General features: G+C 51.2%; 2 protein-coding genes across 5 annotated transcripts in view; one reads left to right on the forward strand and one right to left on the reverse strand.

Moving 5' to 3' along the window:
- Nucleotides 1-1,379: 1,379 nt before the first annotated feature.
- Nucleotides 1,380-12,867, reverse strand: si:dkey-154p10.3 (zinc finger protein 513). The gene is made up of 9 exons (XM_035429328.1): nucleotides 12,376-12,867; nucleotides 11,504-11,570; nucleotides 10,423-10,955; nucleotides 9,150-9,864; nucleotides 8,758-8,854; nucleotides 8,181-8,432; nucleotides 4,980-5,113; nucleotides 3,363-3,486; nucleotides 1,380-2,500 (listed from the first exon to the last, which is right to left on the reverse strand). The coding sequence occupies exons 1-9, from the start codon at nucleotides 12,433-12,435 to the stop codon at nucleotides 2,239-2,241; spliced, it is 2,244 nt and encodes a 747-aa protein (XP_035285219.1). The 5' UTR covers nucleotides 12,436-12,867; the 3' UTR covers nucleotides 1,380-2,238.
- A 62-nt stretch (nucleotides 12,868-12,929) lies between these two features.
- Nucleotides 12,930-18,668, forward strand: part of prpf4ba (pre-mRNA processing factor 4Ba) — a 16,425-nt gene continuing 10,686 nt past the window's right edge. For all 4 annotated transcript variants that reach the window (XR_004766383.1, XR_004766384.1, XR_004766382.1 and 1 more), the window contains exons 1-4: nucleotides 12,930-13,042; nucleotides 14,531-15,964; nucleotides 17,778-17,906; nucleotides 18,480-18,632. Coding sequence is in view for 1 of the 4 variants with exons in the window: in XM_035427793.1 (XP_035283684.1) it covers nucleotides 12,948-13,042; nucleotides 14,531-15,964; nucleotides 17,778-17,906; nucleotides 18,480-18,632 (1,811 nt within the window). In the remaining 3 variants the exon portion in view is untranslated. The remainder of the gene's footprint in view (nucleotides 13,043-14,530; nucleotides 15,965-17,777; nucleotides 17,907-18,479; nucleotides 18,633-18,668) is intronic.

Genomic DNA, 18,668 nt, shown 5'->3' on the forward strand with positions numbered 1-18,668 from the left:
CCCATTCATCAAGGACCCATGTTTAGGCTCAGGCAGCAAACGCAGGCTACTTGCACTTTTTGGGTTTAGGCCAAGGAATCTGGTGGATAAATGCAAGCCCACGTGATGCGCGATGGAGGCCTGCTGCTAACCTGAGATGGCCTCTGAAACCGGTATCCGAGTACACGGCGAGCGATTACAGGTTCCCAATACGGCGCACTCGCGGGATCCGAAAACCACACGGCTCCTCCATTACACCGATATGTGCAATAAAATATTTTAATGCACTTTTTAATTCAGCAACAGGGAAACCGAGGATAGGCTACACTGCAGTTAACTAATGAGTATGTGTGCAGGTCACTCACTCACTCACACACACACACACACACACACACTCCCCCATGAACCATTTTTCAGACATCCAGTAATCAGAGATGCTACATGGTGCCAGTTCAGTGTGGGTGAGCGTAGCCTTGGTTCCCAGCTGAAAGCTTCATAAGCTTCATCAAAAATGGCCGCTAAGGGCAGCTAACCTGCAGACAGTCCAAACATGGAGTGATGCTCGCTTAGCACAGCTAACCTGCGGACACTCTGGGTCACGCAAGTGCACCTGAAACCTGAGGCAAACACACCTGCGTATGCTGCTGTAACAGACACACAGGGCTCCAGCCAGACGGTCAAGGTCATTCCTTGTCACAATACAAACAACACTTTTGGCTTGATGAACCTGATATAGGAAAGGCAACTAATTGTCTGCTTTCCCAACTTCACTCTCCACACACACACACACACACACACACACACACAACCGCACGCACGCACACACACACAAAATGCCTTGCCACTCTGTTGCCTTGCTACTTTGTAAAGCGTCTTTGTGACAGTCACAGTTCTCTGTCAAAAGCGGTACACAATGAACTGAAAAATTGAAAAACTGTTTCGATAACACGGGGGAAAGTTTGTCCTGAAGAGACTGAGCCTGAGGTGCTAGCTTCAAAAAAAAAATAATAATAATTCAGCTGCTACGCGCATTTCCACAGCCTGTCAGGAAATCGCACACATATTTCGGGACGTCTGTGATTGATTACAAAGCGAAAGCACGCTCGATAACACACTCCGTCTAATCGGTCCGGTGACTCCACACAGCGCCGAGCTGACGCGCTGCAGCCGAAGAGCTGTACCGATTTAAAGCGCCTCAGTAGCCGCCTACGCTAGCACCTGGACGACCGCCACGCGCAAGCATCAAGTTCGCCTCGTGCTTGTTTCGGCGTGTGCACACACCAGCATTTACGATCATGAGATAGCATCAGGAGAGGCCCACGACTGCGATTTGGGGTTATCAAATCAGGGAGAGGTTACTGAAAAGAGGAAAGAAAAGATTATTATTATTATTATTGGGGTCGTTGTGAGGGCAAATGACTTTATTAGGGAATCAGAGAACGGTACTGTAATAACTGTCCCTAATTCCTGATACGAGGAGGATGTAGTGTACAGAGACATACAGACGACTGGAATCCTGAATGGATCAATGTTAAACTCTTGATTGCAATGCTTTACAGAGAATGTTCCAGTAAAAAAAAAAAAACCAGCTGAATCAGTTGGTTACAGAACATATACGACTGAAAGCATTCCAATCTACCCTGAGTACCGTAAAACAAACACCAGCAAATCAAAAACAAACAAAAAAAAAACATATATTTATCAATTTGATAAAACAGCATAACAACAGACTTGTTGTTGTGATGAGATGAGGTTCCAACAGTTGAGAGAGGAGGGACAGTCCAGCTGGTGATGATGTACGTGTGCATTCATCGTCCCCTGCATGGGAATCTGCCGGGGCTCATGAAGGGAGTAAGGTGAAGTACACTGTAGCCTGACTCAGGTCACGTGACCACTCATGGTCATGTGACTTGCTCTAGTATTGTATGTATATTGAAAGGTTTGGATGAACTGGGTATTTGAGGGGGAGGGAGATAGTGACAGAGACAGAGATAAAGAGAGGGAGGGGCAGAGGCAGAGAAGGAAAAGAGGAGAGAGAAACAGAGAGGAAGAGGGACAGAGAAGGGTAGGAAGAGGGGCAGAGAGAGAGAGACAAAAAGAGAGAGAGGGAATAGGAGACAGAATCCGAGAGAGAAGTAGAAAAGACAGACAGGCGAAGATACCAAGCAAAGAAAACACAGGGCTGTTTAAAAAGGGGCGATGTGGAGCGAGCCAGAGTCTCCCTGAGGTCCAGCAGAGTGACACCCCACAGGGCCTGTGTCAGGAGCTCGGCGACTCTGTGTCCTGCAGGGGGGACGTCCTCGGGGACAGGGCCGGAGAGGCGGCGGCCGTGGCGGCCCCTCCCCCGGACGGAGGGCTGCGTGGGCGGGGCCTCTGAGCCAGCGAATCAGAGGAGTGGTGCCGGCGCAGGTGACGGTGCAGCAGCTGCCGGTCGGGGGTGGAGTAACGGCACAGGTGACAGGGGAAGGACTCGCCCGTGTGGTGACGCCGAACGTGCAGGTCCAGACTCTTCTTCTGTATGCTAGAGAGAGAGAGAGAGAGAGAGGGAGGGGAGGGAAGGAGGGGAGGGGGGGAGAGAGAGAGGGGGAGAAAGAGAGAGAGGGATGAGAGAGAGAGGAAGAAAGAGAAAGAAAAACAGAGACAAAGGGGTAAGAAGAGAGGGTGGGGGAAGAAGAGAGGAAGAGGAGGAAAAGAATACAGTGAAATATTATGGCACCATAGGCAACACAGCCTGAACCCCCACTGCATAGATGCGTATAGCGTGCAGTGAACAGTGCTCAGATGCTGGGTTAGATGCGGACACTGCCCACCCTGCACCGACACTGGATCAGCTTTGGATGTTCTATAAATAATGCCTGAGGTTAGATTTACAGCTGGGTGTGCTAATCATGGATCAGGGTACTGGAAGCATATTGGCTGAAACAGTCCACTGCTGTGTACAGAAGGATTGGGGCAGGTTGACTGGGATGAGTGAGTTACCTGGGGTGCATTCAGTGCACAAGACCCCTTTCTGAGGCTATATATAAAAAAAACAGGCGATGCATTCATGACAAACAAAAAGCTGAATGCTCTGCCTTGTTAAATATGAGGTGCCTTCATTTGTAAAGAACTTCCAACCCTTTCTGGAATGTCTTGTGATAACCCAAAAAGTGCAATTGGCTGAGGTGTGTTACCTGCCGCAGGGAGAGAGAATGCGATTGGATGAGGTGAGTAACCTGATGCAGGTAGAGATAATATAATTGGCTGAGGTATGTTAACTGTTGCAGGGAGAGAGAATGTGATTGGCTGAGGTGAGTTACCTGCTGCAGCGGGAGAAAATGTGATTGGCTGAGGTGAGTTACCTGCTGTAGCGAGAGAGGATGTGATTGGCTGAGGTGAGTTACCTGCTGTAGGCACAGTGTTGGCAGCGGTGAGGCTTCTCCTGGGTGTGTGTGCGTGCGTGTCTGCGCAGGGAGCTGCCGTCGATCGAGGCGTACGGACACTGGCTGCACTTAAAGGGCTTCTCCCCTGGAGGAGAGAGAGAGGGGAGAGGGAGGAAAGAGGGAGGAAAGAGAGAGGGGAGAGGGAGGAAAGGGGGAGGGAAGAGGGAGGGAAGAATGTTGAAAGAGGGACAAAAGATATGAAAAAGGGAGGAAAGAGATGAAAGTGGAATGAAAGAGGGAGGGAAGAGGGATGAAAAAGGGAGGAAAGAAGAAGGGAAGAGGGAGGAAAGAGGGAAGAAAGAGGGAGGAAAGAGGAATGAAAGACTGCTTACTGTCCTCACCCACAACTCTCACACACAGGCAGCAAATCGACTGTGAGCTAGCTCCATTACCACTGCACTGCATTGCATTCCACACATGGTGCTTCTGTGAAAAATGGCCAGGCTGTAATGAGATGGGGTAGATAATGACTGCGACAGCGGCTACAGGGACCAAGAGATTCCAGGGAAATTATTTTGTCCATGTTTCATAAAAAATAATCTTTTCAAATCCTGTCACAGTTATACTGGATGGTTCTGTTAACCTCTATATCATTCCCAAACTGAATCATAGTTGGATAAATAATCTGCTTTGTAATTAAATAGTAACAGCACATGCAAGCTGCCATTGAGGTACAGTCATTGATGTCTTTCACAGCAACATTATTTGAACCTTAACAGTTTGCTGGTAAAACCCAAATACACTCCTTCAATGGCTAAGATACACGCCTTCAACAATTTTTGACCCTGTGGAACCCGTGCCGTATGACAGAAGCCAATAAGGGACAGAGACCTTTCTTTAACAGGTCATGTTTAAAAGCCACAAGCACACCGGGTGACGGAACACCACCCTCCTTTTCAGCATCACGCGATGTCGCCCCTTGGCACTCCCGTGGAGGGGCCCACGTAGCGACCGCTAAAGAGAGGGTGAGAAACGCCCCCCCCCCCCCCAGAGCCCCGGGCCCCCAGAGCAGAAATTGCTTGCGTTGTGAAAGAGGAACAATTTGGCAGATGGGGGGGTGCAGGGGAGGGGGGGCTCCTCGGTCTCCTAAAATTAACGGCCCCTGTCGAACGGCTGGCCAGGGTGCCGTCTCTTCCCCTCCACGCCCTGGCTCTGCACCGCTTGCTCTCTCTCTCTCTCTCTCTCTCTCTCTCTCAATCTGCGATCACCTCGCCCGCCCTTTCTTTTTTTTTACCGCACAGCTGAACTTTCCTCCCCGCGGCGCTACATTAGGCCGCGACCCGGTTGCGTGGTACCGTTACGCGGTACAGTTACGCGGTGCCAGAGCCCCTCTGTAGCTCCGCTAGCTCAGAGGCCATTAAGCGGTAATGGTGCAGAACCGAGCTGCGCAGCTGCAGTCCCGATGACTTCTGTGTTCTCTTTAACATACCCACACACTCAGTGTCACCCGCTCTGAGGCAGCAGGGGTGCTGGCACCGGAAGGTCATCGGTTTTAGTCCTTGATGTTAAAAAAAATGATGCTACCTGTGTGAAATGTAGAGACATGGCAGTGAGGCGTATCGCACTGCTATGTGTTACCTGTGTGGACGCGCAGGTGCTGCACCAGCGAGGCTTTCAGGCGGGTGCTGTACTGGCACTGCGGGCACTGGAAGGGCTTCTCGCCCCTGTGGATGCCCATGTGCCGGCGCATGCTCAGCTTCGAGGAGAACTTCCTGTCGGGAGAGAGAGAGAGAGGGCGTCCTGTGAGCGCCGCGCGGGCTGACAGTCGTTAACCCCCCGGATTCGGGGTCAAATTCCAAACCTGCCACCATGTCACCTTTCCAGCTGAACCTGTGAATGTGTAAAAGTTCAGAGAAGAAGGCTGTTCCCACCGCTGCGCATGAGTTGTAGGCCCCCTCTTTATCTTTAGGTTTTTAAATAATTCGTCATGAAAGACCCGTCATAATAAAGGCCTTTTTTCAAATTGTCTCTGGACAGGAGAAGGCCGTGGACAGTAGTCCACACCAAAGAGCATCGTCATCACACCTTCTGCACTTCCAAAGCACTCCAGATTTTTTCTGCTTTTCTGAGAAAGGCCAGTTTTCCGGGAAGGAGACAGCAGGCAGACGGAACCACAGCGCGGAGCGGGAAGCTGACCCCACCGAGCCGACTCCGCCCGAGCTCCTCTGTCGTTTCTCCTCCGAGGGGCAGCGGCCTCTTAGCCTAATTAAACCCTGCGGTATCACAGCAGGGCCGGCTCACCGCGGCTCAGTTCCGCCAGCGCGGGACGGCGTCCCGCGAGCTCTGACTCCGCCGTAATGAGGGGTTACTGCAGGGGAGGCCCGCGGGGCGAGGACACAGCGGGACTCCGTCTAGACGCTGCCCTCAGCGTACGCTCGAAACCGACCGAGCTCCGACCTCACGTGACCCCTGACCTTTTTCGAGGTGGCTAGTCACATGGAATTTCCCTGAACCGGGCTTACATTACTGAAATCGGCTGTGATCTGTCTGACTGCTGGAGAGTTTCCAGAGTCCCTTTTCAGACCTGACCAGAGCGATACAGACTGATTCCAATCATGCATCAAGTCCTGTAACTTAAGAGACAATTCATTTTGATTAAAGAAACCAACACCCTAATAGTGGTACAAATACAAAAACCATACGCGCACACACACACTCACAAACACACACCACACACACACACACTCACACACACACACACACCTCCCCACACACCACACACCCACACATACACACACCCCCACCTACACACACACACACACACACCTACACACACACTCACACACCTCCACCTACACACTCACACAGTATTTAATGAGCGCTGCTCAGCCAGCGTGTAGCCGCTGTAGGGCCCAAGCTGCAGAGCCCTGGTGATCTGGGATTAGCGGTCAGGGCACACCTGACTCGTCTGTCACGACAAATTACCGTCCCGGGGCGGCGGGCGGGCAGGGGCGGCGGCTGCTCCCGTTGGCGGGACGGGACGGACATGGCGCCGCAGCCCAGATTACCGCCGTTCAGGAGCATCCCTCACTCTCGCACCGATTGGACGATCTCGGAGGCGCCATTTGCATACAAGATGGCCAATTTACGCGATGGACTTTGTGCAGATCCCTCAGTCTCCCGGCGACTACATACAGCGAACACACTATCACTTTCCCGCTCACTTTCTCGATGGATGGCAACCGGCCAATCGGAGTTCGGGGCAGGTCAGGTGCCCATCGTTGCCACGGCAAAACAAGTCGACCGAGACCCATTCTAAAGAAATGATCTGCGGCACGTTAATTTAAAGTTGCCACTGGCAGGAGTGGGGAGCCCCTTTCCGCATGTGGATAACCCAGACTTTGGTGGTGACAATGATTAAACAGTGAATAAACAGTGAATAAACAGTGATTAAACAGTGAATAAACAGTGAATAAACAGTGAATAAACAGTGCCTCAGTGTTGCTCGGCTGGGGGTCCGGGGCTCAAAGTTCAGGGAAGGATTCTTTGGAGGGCCTTTGGAGGTTTAGACATGACACAGGAGCTGAGGTAGTACAGGGAGTGTGTGTTTAACCCTGGAACCGGACACCAGTAACACCAGAGGGACAGTGCCTCTACCTTAATACCCACTGATATACCTGGGAGAACAATGCCTTACCTTAATACCCACTGCTATACCTGGGAGCACAGTGCCTTACCTTAATACCCACTGCTATACCTGGGAGGACAGTGCCTTACCTTAATACCCACTGCTATACCTGGGAGCACAGTGCCTTACCTTAATACCCACTGCTATACCTGGGAGCACAGCGTCTGGTCTTAGTAACCACAGTGTAAATTCAGCTGTGTAAATGAGCCGCGGGGTTTGTTTAAACTGCAGAGGTTCAGGACGAAGACGTCGGGCCTCGCAGTAAATAATGTTGCGCAATGTGACACATGTTTGTTTGCTCGTTTTTTCCCCTCTCACAGGGCCTGTACTTCAGTCCCTGTGGGGCCTGACCTCTGGTGGGGGGGGGGGGGGTGTGTCATTTCAGACCAGTTCTGCCTCTAACCTGGCCCGGCTGGTGTTATTAGACCTGGGGCGCTTGCGAAAACACAAGAAGGTCGAGGGGGGGACCTCGTGAACTGGCGTTTGGCCGAACGGCGGGACAGGAAGTCACAGGGGCGATCCAAGGCTTTGGTTCACATCGGCCTCGTTTCAAAAGCGGAGTTATTTAGTGATGGAATAACCCGGCTTTAACAAAGGAAGTGTGACATCATTGCTGTGGAACTCGGAATGTTTTGGAAAGGCATCAAGTCTCCCCCTGCAATTTTACCCCCTCCGTGGCCCCCACATGTTGGCCCACTTCTGACATCTAGTGGTCAAAAACAAAACTATATGCTAAACAAGAATATTACACCAAAATCTACTGTGTTCATATCCCAGTATTTACTTAAGAGCAAATTCTCTATCCACAGAGACTTAGACAGCTTAAATTCTTTACATAAAATCCATTTTATGGATATTTACTTAACCTGTAATTCAGGTTAAGTACTTTGCTCAAGGGTGCAACAGCACTCCACCAGGGAATCGAGCCTACCGCCTCACAGTTTAGAGTCCCGCTCCCAAACCATTGTGCTACACTGCCCCCTATGGTTAAACTACATGCTACTACTTATCCACAAAAGTTTGTTTGGGGAGAAATCCAAGGCAACACAAAAACCTTGAGTCACACAGCCACTCTGTAGATGAAGATGAACTGGATTAATGAGCTGGATTAACAAACTGGGTTAAGGTGCTGCTGATGGTGACTGACGTACCTGTCACAAAGGGAGCAGCAAAACTCCTTCCTCCCTCGGGTTCTCCTTGTGCTGCATGGTGCCTCCTCTTCTGTACCTGTGCCCCCACCTCCACCACCTCCACCGCCACCTCCACCTCCGGCTCCATTTTGCAAACTGCCCTTCGTCCACCCCCTGGCCCTCTTCTTCTTCTTCTGCACCCGCCCGTCCTCTGGCCCCGCCTCTGCAGCTGGGAGGCGGAGGGAGTCAGGCTCCGCCCCCTTGTGAGAGAACCTGTGTGGAGGACAGCAAGAGAGGAACTTTTACACATTAAATACTTTTTGCAACTCCGTGGATGCCTCTATGGCAGTGAGAGCTGTGCAAGATGCCATTTTACGCCCTTGTGTACTACGTCAGTATTGGTAAAGTAACGAGAGTGGTCTAGTACACACCACGTTAAAAAACAAACTACAAATTTGTGAGTGCTGCAATCAGTACCCAAATAACTCAACTCCTTACAATTCATAAGCACTGACTGGTCTGTTTTATGACTTCCAACAGGGCAGCAGTGATCAGACGCTAGAATTTATGCTAGCTGCTTTCAGAAGGGGACACCTACGTGTTGCTGGAGCTGTTCTGCTCTGAACTGGTCTGCCGGTCCTCCAGGTGTTTGTGCTGAGTGAGCATGTGCTTGTGAACACAGTCCCAAGACTGGTCTACAGGAGGAAAGAGAGCGACAGAGTAAATTTGAGCTCATAGCTTCTTAGCTACAACCAGAAGTATTATATGGACTGCAAATAAAAAAATGCTGTCATCCAGTAGTTCATGCACAGAACAGGGCAAGAAATGCTGGGAATAAAACAGTGCTTTAATATAGGGCTTTGTGAAGAGAGCAGAACTTGTGCTGAGCTGAATGGAGTGGAATGAACTGTCCCTGCTTAGAGCCTGTGTCATGTGACCATGAGGACACACCCATGACGCAGTGAAGCCCCGCCCCGCCCCGCCCCTCACCTGTGAAGCCGCAGCGGAGGCACTTGAAGCCCCCCGGGGCGTGGCAGCGGGCGTGCAGCTCCCTCTCCCGCGCGGAGCGGCAGCGGGCGGGGCAGCGGGGGCAGCGCAGGACGGCGTCGCCCTTACGCCGGGCGTGGCGCCGCTGGTGGGCGTCGCGCGACTCGGCGGTCCGGAAGGCCCGGGCGCATAGCCGGCAGCGGTGGGGCCTACCCCCGCGCCTACGCCCGTGCGCCCGCCAGTGGCGCTCCATCCGGGGCCACGCCGCGCACGCCCAGCCGCAGCGGGGGCACCGGAACCCCCGCTCGCCGTCGTGGCACCGCAGGTGCGCCTCCAGCTGGCCGCGGGACGCCAGGTCCGCGTGGCACAGGACGCACGACAGCCCCCGCGCCCCCGACGGCTTTCGGGCGCCCGTACGGGCCGGCGGGGGCGGCTTCTCCGCCAGGGGGGCGTCCTCCGGGCCCCGGTCAGGTACCGGGCTGGACGGGGGCTCGGGGGTCCTGGCTCGGGGGAGACACTTGATGTTGGAGATCCTGCACAGGCCCAGGGACATGAGGTGGGCTGACTGAGCCATCTCCTCGTCCTGCACCTCGGGGCCCACAGAGTCCATCGGGTAAGACAGGGCGCCCGGCAGATCCACCGAACCGGGGTCCTCCAGCTGGAACTCAGCCGCCTCCTCTTCGGCCTCACCCCCCTCTTCCTCAAACAGTGTGCTCACCTGGAGAAGGACACTGATATCAATACTGCTCATTTCAGGCCTTGAGCCAAGCGGCCTATAGCTCATTTACAACAGGTCAGTTCTGTATGCCACAAATGTGCAACCCCGGCACAAATTCCAGCTACCAGCCTAAGATGGAATCTAGCTGTAACCAGCTTCTGCTCCAGCTGGATGCCATCTGGAATTTGGTGAAGGTCTGTTATTTGTACCAAGCTGGCCCACCAGCTGGACATGGTCTTGCCAGCATGGCTGCTATTTCAGCCATCTTGTTGCCAGCTTGACCATCTCCAAACATTCAAAGCAGCTTGACTAACAAATAAGGCTGGAACCAAGCTGGGATTTCCACCAGGGCTAACCATAGCTCAAGCTTAACTTTCAGCTGTAAGCATAGGATGATGTGTTATTCTTATGAAGAGGCAGATATGTTTTTCCATTTGTGCATATGTTTATGAAATACAGGAGTAGCACAATTGAAGAGACAGTCCCAAAGTCTGTGGGTTCCTCCCTCATTGAAGAATGGTGCAATGCAAAGTCACCTATCTTGAACCTGAAACTTACCTCGCAAGTGTGAGCGACATGGAGGCTACCATCGGAGTTGGAGCCAAGACCCATGTCACATGACTGGGGGCTGATATTCTGCAGTATGCTGTACATCGGCAGGAGGAAAGACATGCGCTCCAGGCCCATGTGGTCGATGTGGTCCTCGCCGTCCTTCGCGCCCGAGTGCAGGTCGTCCTCCAGGCCATAGGGGGAGCTGCTGCCGTCCAGCTCCCCGTCGGCAACCCCCACCTCCACGTCCAGGCTCTCGCCGTCGTCCTTCCCCAGGCAGGACAGGGGGCGCTGGCAGGCGCGGCCCAGGTCGTGTCTCTCGGCCACGTGCGTGCTGATCCTGGCCTTCAGGCTGCTGGTGAACTGGCACACCCGACAGCGGTAGACCTCCACCAGGAAGGCCTCCACCAGGGTCGACACCCGAGCCTCCATCCCCTCCGCAGCGCCGCAGTACAGCCTGGAGGTGGCGCTCTCCTCCGGGAGGTGCAGTGTTACCGGCTGAATGTCCTGAAAAACATCTCTCAGGGGGCTCATCCTCTTATCTGAGAAGGGAGAGAGAAAACGTGACATCAGAGCAAGACCCAGGATCAGTTAATAGAGCAAACCCTAGGCATGCATTTTACAGTGGGGGTCATGGGATGCAGAATCCACCGACAAGGACTCTGAAGACAAAGTGCAACCAGTCAGGTAAAGGCAAAAGCAATGTCATTATTTTGAACCTGAGGGTTGCATCGCCAGAGAGTGCAGGTCACGGTAACCTGCTACAAGGCCTTCGCTTCACTGTATCTCGCTGTGTTTACTAGCGAACTAGCCGAGCTACACGCCACATACCGCACAATCTCTTCAGTCTAGAGAAAAACTACCACAAAGTCAGATCAGCTCAGCACAGCACTGTATGTAATTAATGGTGTCTCTAACTTGCTCATCAAAACCTTGGTGAAGAGGCAGACTCTCACCTTAGAAACCTTATTTTTAACTTTGCTTACAGACATCTCTGGAAAGCCACAAGTCACGTATGTTTATTCTCCCCTCCACGTAGAATTATTTTAGAACATTTTAAAAACATGAGAGCAGGAACATGCAGGCCTACCTCGGGCTCCTGAAAGTATTTGAAAGAACGGACCTCCGCGTCTGCAAAATGCATCCGAGGCTATATGCTGAAACACAAAGTATTAAGATTATTAAGCAGATATGTAAAATACAATACATGTGGAATACATAAATGACAGAGGCTTCATCTAAAATCAGCGAGGATAGACATGTTAAAAAGAAATATAATGGTGAAGAACAATGATTAAAACTATAGGGATAAGATTTCCATCACTTCATCAGCAATACACAAGCTAAAATTGGAAGCTTGCACAACCGAACAATGAGTATGACATATTCAAACATGACACTTCAGGCTCTCAGTACAAGAATGGAAGAAATTACTCAGTATTTTGCTAAGACATTTTTCAATCATGCATTCAGAATACATGTCACGCGTGAATATAAATTCAATATGAAGGGCCATCGTTTTGTTCTGGAATGCGTCGCGAGTTCCTGTGAAGCTTATGATAGTAAAAATAAAATATATATTTTTAAGAACACTGAACCTGTCCTGGAAAACACTGAAACCGGAAAGAGACGAGCCTTCATTCATGTTTTGACAATCTGGCGAGAGGTTCCCAGGCTGCGGGGGGGAAAAATCCAAAGTTAGCTAGCTTCGAATAAGCTGAACAACTAGCTGGATAATCAGCTATTAACGCAGCGTTAGCTATATTGGGCACAGTTACATAGTCAAATATTAGCTGGTTATGGTCCTGTATACATCTAGATATAACTAACTTGAGATTTGATGAGTTAAGTAACGTTAGGTAGCTCGTCAATACATAAGTACAGTATTAGGTAAGCTAGCTATTTAGGCTAACTAGAGTTGCAATCTCAGCACTGCCACTTGTTTGGCAAATATTAGCTTACCTTATTTATAAAGAGTGAAGGACGTGCAATTGTTGCGAAGTTACTGGTATCTAAAATCATTTTGTTGTATTAACTTGAGCCATTGTTGGCGACGAAAGCATCACATAAATGCACTTCCAGGAATCGTGGATGCATTTACATCTTATGATTTACATGCTGACCTTAGGGACCCCTTCAACTTTTACGGCTTGATAGTTATGCGATTCTGGTTTTATTTGATTTCGAATCATTTATTAAAATCATTTTAATTACATAAGGTATTTTCTCAGTTGTTTCCAATTGTTGATAAACTGAGATTTGTTAATACTCTGTCAACTGTTATTTTCATAAATTTCATTCACTACGATTCTTCATGTGGCTAACTTTTTATTTGGCTAATATAACTGAAATTTTCAACCAATGTCAATCGATAATATTATCTTCGTTTCGGGACTATTTTAAAACGCTACAATAAAGTTATCGATTCCATTTCGTAACAATCCAAAATCAGCTCGTGTGTTCACTTCTGTATAAAGTAAGCACATGTGTGACGGTCCCCTACTCCTCAGTTCCTTTTCTATTCAATTTTCCCAATGCGCATGTCCATCGCAGACGGCGAGACAACGAAAATGGCCGATATGGAGATGGAGGTTGACGGCAAAAGCTTGGACAGTGGGAAAGAACGAGAGTAAGAACATCACAGTTCGTAAATATTTCCAAAGATGTTTTGAAAGAAACTTTTCCGTTACAAATTTATCAGAACTTAATGACTCTTTTGATGGCGTATTTTTGTGTTCCAAGGTCCGAAGATGGCTTGCTCATTTAGCCTTGCCGTTTAGCTAGCTAGTGCTACTGCTACCTTTCTGCTGGTTAGCTATGTGCCTTGTGTGGGGGTGACTCGTGTATTTAGCTAAACGTGCATCCACTACATTGTTATCAAACAGCATCGGAACGTGAAACGCTCGCAGCGTTTTGCAAATGGAGGGACACGGAAAGGTCGACTGTTTGCTCGAGAGTAGTGCAGTCCTATGACTTCTCCACATTGCCAAGGCCAAACAAGCTAGCCAATGTAAAAGTCAAAACAAACAGTTAGCTAGCCAGCTAACGTTACTTAACTGGTGCTAGCTAGCTAGTGAAAGATTGTAACGTTAGGCATTACCAAACCACGCTGTGGTTTGGTAACTTTAGCTGCTAAATATTTTCCTGGTGCACTATTTTGTTTTTCGTTTTTTTGTTTAGCTCCTATTTGGCTTTGTTGTTTAAATTTGAAAAAGTAGCGGTACCCGTCAATATATTATTGACATACACAACGTATATACAAATCAACTAGGTCTAGCTGGATACGGTTAGCAAACAGTCGAGGATAGCCGATTCAGTGATTGTTCCATTATCCGATGACATGTTAGCTATGTGCTGGCCCCGAGTTGTAATAGCGGTTTTGATTGTGTATCGTTTCTTGTTACTTGACTCGAATCTGTAATGTTAAGTATTTTTACGGGTAACAGCATCTTGTCATTGCGCGCAAGCAAGATGATAGGACATTATATAACAAGATAACGTTAGCTAGCCTGTCAGCTAGCTAGGTACCGACTGCTCGCTTGTAGCCAGGTTACCCATTTTGTTTTACTGGTCAGCAAACCATACCGGTAATTGGGCTAATGTAGATTATTTAGCAAATCCACACATTTTTAACCGTTAGATGTATTGTGTGAGCAATAATTTGTCTGCCCGGTTATATTAGCTAGCCTGCGGTGAGTGTTAGCTAGCTAACTCGCTCTCCAAATAGTTGCAACAGGTCATTTAGCTAAACGGAATCGCCGTAGTTGCAGGGCTAATAGTGGCAATTACGTTATCGTTAAATACATAGGCAGGTCAAAGAGAAATTTACTTTGGCTAATAAAAATAATATTTCCTACTAGCTAGCTTGACAGCTCCGTCTAGAAAGCATAAGCACTTCAATATACTCGAATTACATCCTCTGACACTCCTGCACATTAGTGGTGGGAATATTTCTGGAAATATTATCTATCCATTTTATCAGCTCAATAAAAATGTACTAAAGCTGACCAATAGAATCTATTCATACATTAAGTGCTAGTGGATACAGGTGAGAAACTGCTTTTACTGTGAGTAGCCCTCTGATGAAGCCTGACTGCTTTGTCCCTTGACTTTTCAGGGGAGAGGAGGTGGAGAGTTCGGAGAAGAGCGGGAACGAGGAGGAGAACGGCGATGTGTCCGGGGAGGAGGAGGAGGAGGACGAGGATGACGACGGGGGAAAGCCTGAAGGGGAAGTCAAGCACAGCGGTGGCGGTGGTGGCGGCGGCGGCGGCAGCAACAGCAAACACAAGAAGAAGAAACACAAGCACCGGAGCAAACACAAGAAACACAAGCACTCGTCCCCCGAGGAGAAGGACCGGCGACACAAGCACCGGCACAAACGCAAGAAACACCGGCGCAAAGACGGCGCCGCCTCGGCCGCCGGCGCCAACAGCGCGGGCAAGGACGCCGCGTCGCCCGCCTCCAAGCGCCCCAAGTTCGACGACATGGCGGTCCTGGAGGACCTGGAGAAGCAGAGGGCGCTGATCAAAGCCGAGCTGGACAACGAGCTGATGGAGGGCAAGGTGCAGTCGGGCATGGGCCTCATCCTGCAGGGCTACAACTCGGGCTCCGAGGAGGAGGGCGAGATTCAGGACCGGGCCCGCAACGGGGAGGCGCAGAGGGGCGCCGCGGGGAAGACCCTCGCCCCCAAGGGCCAGGGCAGCTCGGCCGCCAACAAGGAGGCCAAGCCCCGGCGGGAGTCCGCCGACGCCGGCAAGTCCGCGGCCAAGCGGCGCAGCCGGAGCAAGTCCAAGGACCGGGCCGCGAAAGTGCAGAAGTCCGAGAGGAGGAAGAGCAGGAGCGGGGCCGAGCCGGTCGCCAAGGAGAGGACGAAGGCCCGCAGCCGGTCCAAGGAGAGGAAGCGGTCTCGAACCCCGGACCGGAGCAGGGACAGGGCCAAGAGGTCCAAGTCCCCCACCGGCAGGAGGCGCTCTTCCGCGGAGAGGAACCGGCACACGCCGTCTCCGACGGGGGAGGCGGAGCCGGCGGCCCGCGCCAACAAGAGGCCGTCGCCCCCGGCGCCGGCGCCGTCCGGGGAGAGCCGCAACCGCGGCGGCCGCAAGTCCAAGTCCCCCGAGAGGCGGAGCCGGTCGCGAGACCGCCGGTCCCGGTCCAAGGACCGGAGAGCCAGGCGGTCGGAGGGAGACAAGGACAAAGACAAGGACAGGGAGAGTGTCGGTAACAGGGACAGAGACAGAGAGAGGGACAGGGACAGAGAGAGGGACCGGGACAAGAAGCCGGCCAAGTCCCCGTCCAAGGACGCCTCGTCGGGCAAGGAGAACCGCTCGCCCAGCCGAAAGCGGGGCCCCAGCCCCCAGGTGCGGCGGAGCACCTCCCCCAGGCGGCGAGACCGCCGCTCCCCGCAGCCCCCGGCCAACGCCCAGGCCGGGGACCGGAGGTCCAAGCAGAGCCGCTCCGCCTCGCGAAACCGCTCCCCCGCCAGGAGGGGGCGCAGTCGGTCGCTGGAGCGCAGGCGTAGGGAGGCGGAGCGTCAGCGCCTGTCGCCCGTCAGGTGAGACCCGAGCTCGCACGGCCTCATTACCCCCCCCCCCCCCGAGGAGGTCACGCGTGGGACGGCCCCCCCATTGTTCTCCACCTATCTCAAACTCGTTTGTCCTTCTGTTCAGTCCTGCAGTATCGGGTGACATGTTTAAAAGTACCTGTCTGATGCTCTTATTTTGGCTTGCTAAAAATAGAGCAAGTAACTTTAGCCTTTTTTCCTGGAAGGAAGAGATATTATTTTATTATTTTATTTACTATGTCTGTACCTGCATTTTGTTTACCAAATGACCGTCTCCAGAACTGAAGCTTCCAATAAGGATATAAAAATAGTCGCTTAAATTAGTCGCATGCATGAAATGGTCACGTTACTGGTTTGTTGTTTAGGGAACAGCATGTTGGATTTAAAGGCACAGCTTTCACATTTCTTTCTTCGATCATATAAAACATGGGCGATAAGGAATTTGGGGGTTATTTTAAATGGGTAAGGTCTGCATATTTCAGAGCACCTGTCTGATATGTTGGCAGCGGCTTACGAATGTGGCCGTACTGTTGAGAAGTGGTAACGGGGAAGATGAATTGCCAGTTGAAGTTCGGTTACTGCGCCGTGCGTGTTCGTGCTCTGGGACGCGGGGCATCTGCTGACAGCTGTCTGCCCGGCCTTCACATTCTGCCGGGGACCTGTGGGAGCAGCGGAAGCTTCCAGAATAAAAGGGCCGCCCCCTCATTCAGCTGTGCGCTCGCTGATGTCACACTGTCGCCACGGCGATGCTATGATCGTAACAGACGTTCAGTCCAAACGGCGTGCCAGTCTGTACATTTGCTGATGTGTGTTCCTTTAACGGCTCTTTATGATCAAAACCTTCACCGACTCTCCCTTTAAGCCCGAGTGTTTGACTGTTTATCAGTTGAAGTTAGGCGGTTGGGAGAGCGTGTGACTTGGCCTGATTAAGCTGAAGACCCTTAATGCTCTTATGTTAATTCCACTGTTTGCTGCTCGCCCCCACTGTTCCTCCTGCCGGTCTCCGCTCCTGTTGTTAAAGGACCATACCAGTGTTACTCATTGTCCATTATCAACATCGGCCGCAGAGTTTACATAAACCTCGACCGTTTTTCCCAAAATTGCCTTATTTTTGAGATGATATGTTTGTTTACGTTTTGTCCAGACAGAAAATCACTACGCCGTTTATTTTATCATATCATTTCTTTTTTTATTTATTTTAGCCAGCCTCAGTAACAAGCACCCTCTGTTTCTAGTTTTCGCGTAAGGAACACGTTTCCTTGGCTGCATTCCATTGGCCAAAACATCTCTGGCCGGCTCTGATTGGACTTTGTAACCAGGAAGCGGTAAAGACACAAGTCTGAGGTGTAACTTTCAGCCAATCGTTGACCTCGATGCTTGTGCTTGTTATTGAGGCCGGCGTATGCCTAAATGAGACGCTCTTGAACTTGATATTATGCGTGAATTTGAATGGCTTGTATTAATTAGAGTAATACAGTAATTTCAGATAAAATAAACGGCGTAGTGATTTTCAAAAGGGTGAATTACCTATACCTAGCAACTTTCATGTCTCGTAGAGTGTTTTTCCACACCGCTTCAACACGAATGGCAGCGAATGACGTCTGTCCGGACAAAACGTAAACAAACACGACATCTCAAAAATAAAGCAATTTTGGGAAAAATGGTCGAGGTTTATGTAAACTATGTGGCCGATGTTGACAATGGACAATGAGCAACACTGGCATGGTCCTTTAAGTGTGGACGCTGGTGACCGCTGTGCCTGTAACTGACGTTTGGTGGCCGTGTCGTTCGCCCCCCCCTGCAGGATGCGGTCGCGGGACGAGGGCGGGGCGCGCCGGGACGCCAGCCCCCCCCGGCGCAGGGTCAGCCGCTCGCCCCTGCGGAGGAGGTCCCGGTCCCCGTGGCGACGCAGCCGCTCGCCGCTCAGACGGAGGTGAGGGGGCGGAGCCTCGTTAAACGTCGTTTAGCGCCGGTCCCTAATCCCCGCTCAGGCGGGCGAGTGGATCGCCTCGATTGACGGATCGTCCCGGTCCAGTGCCGGTCCAGTGTGTGGTGGTGCCCTGAAACTGCATGGGAGAAATGCATAAGCCTTCTGTGTCCATATGTAATTACACCCCCCCCCCCCACCCTCATCCAGTATTATATGTGCTGAAGGTCTCACAGATACATTTATTACAGTTAAGTTGGTCGAAAACATATTTGCCTAAACCACAATGTTGTGACGGCAAATAGGAGCAGATCTTTGTTTCTGACAATTACATTCTTTTGGAGGCATCCACGTTTTTGCATGACACCAACAATACATATGAAAGAAAAGAGATATCTTTAAATGTTTTTTCATAGCTTGTTAAGAGGAATTCAGAGGAGTTATTTCTAGTTAGTTGTCCTTTTCTTGCTAACTCGAGGAGTTTAGACCTCTGGCATCTGGAGAGCTTTTTGAACCAGCTCTGTTACCCCTGGTTCTGGTATGGGACGTGACCCCGCCCCCCCCCCCCCTCTCCCGCAGGTCTCTGGAGCGGGACAGGATGGGCCGTCGGCAGCGCTGGCGCTCGGGGTCCCGGGAGCGCCGGAGGAGGCGCAGCCGGGACAAGGAGGACAAGTTCAAGGGCAGCCTGTCGGAGGGCATGAAGGCCGACCAGGAGGAGTCGGACGACGAAGTGTGAGCGTCCGCCGCAGAGCCGGCTTGCACTAACGT

The sequence above is a fragment of the Anguilla anguilla genome, chromosome 8, assembly GCF_013347855.1.
Source record: "Anguilla anguilla isolate fAngAng1 chromosome 8, fAngAng1.pri, whole genome shotgun sequence".
NCBI lineage: Eukaryota > Metazoa > Chordata > Actinopteri > Anguilliformes > Anguillidae > Anguilla > Anguilla anguilla.

What these genes read in the sequence shown, in the direction of transcription:
- si:dkey-154p10.3 (XM_035429328.1), bottom strand. Translation starts at nt 12,435, where the DNA reads ATGATTTTAGATACCAGTAACTTCGCAACAATTGCACGTCCTTCACTC. An exon ending in CTTCACTCTTTATAAATAAG is followed by an intron (nt 11,571 to 12,375) that starts GTAAGCTAATAT and finishes TTTGTGTTTCAG; the next exon opens with CATATAGCCTCGGATGCATT. An exon ending in CCTCCGCTGCGGCTTCACAG is followed by an intron (nt 8,855 to 9,149) that starts GTGAGGGGCGGG and finishes TTCCTCCTGTAG; the next exon opens with ACCAGTCTTGGGACTGTGTT.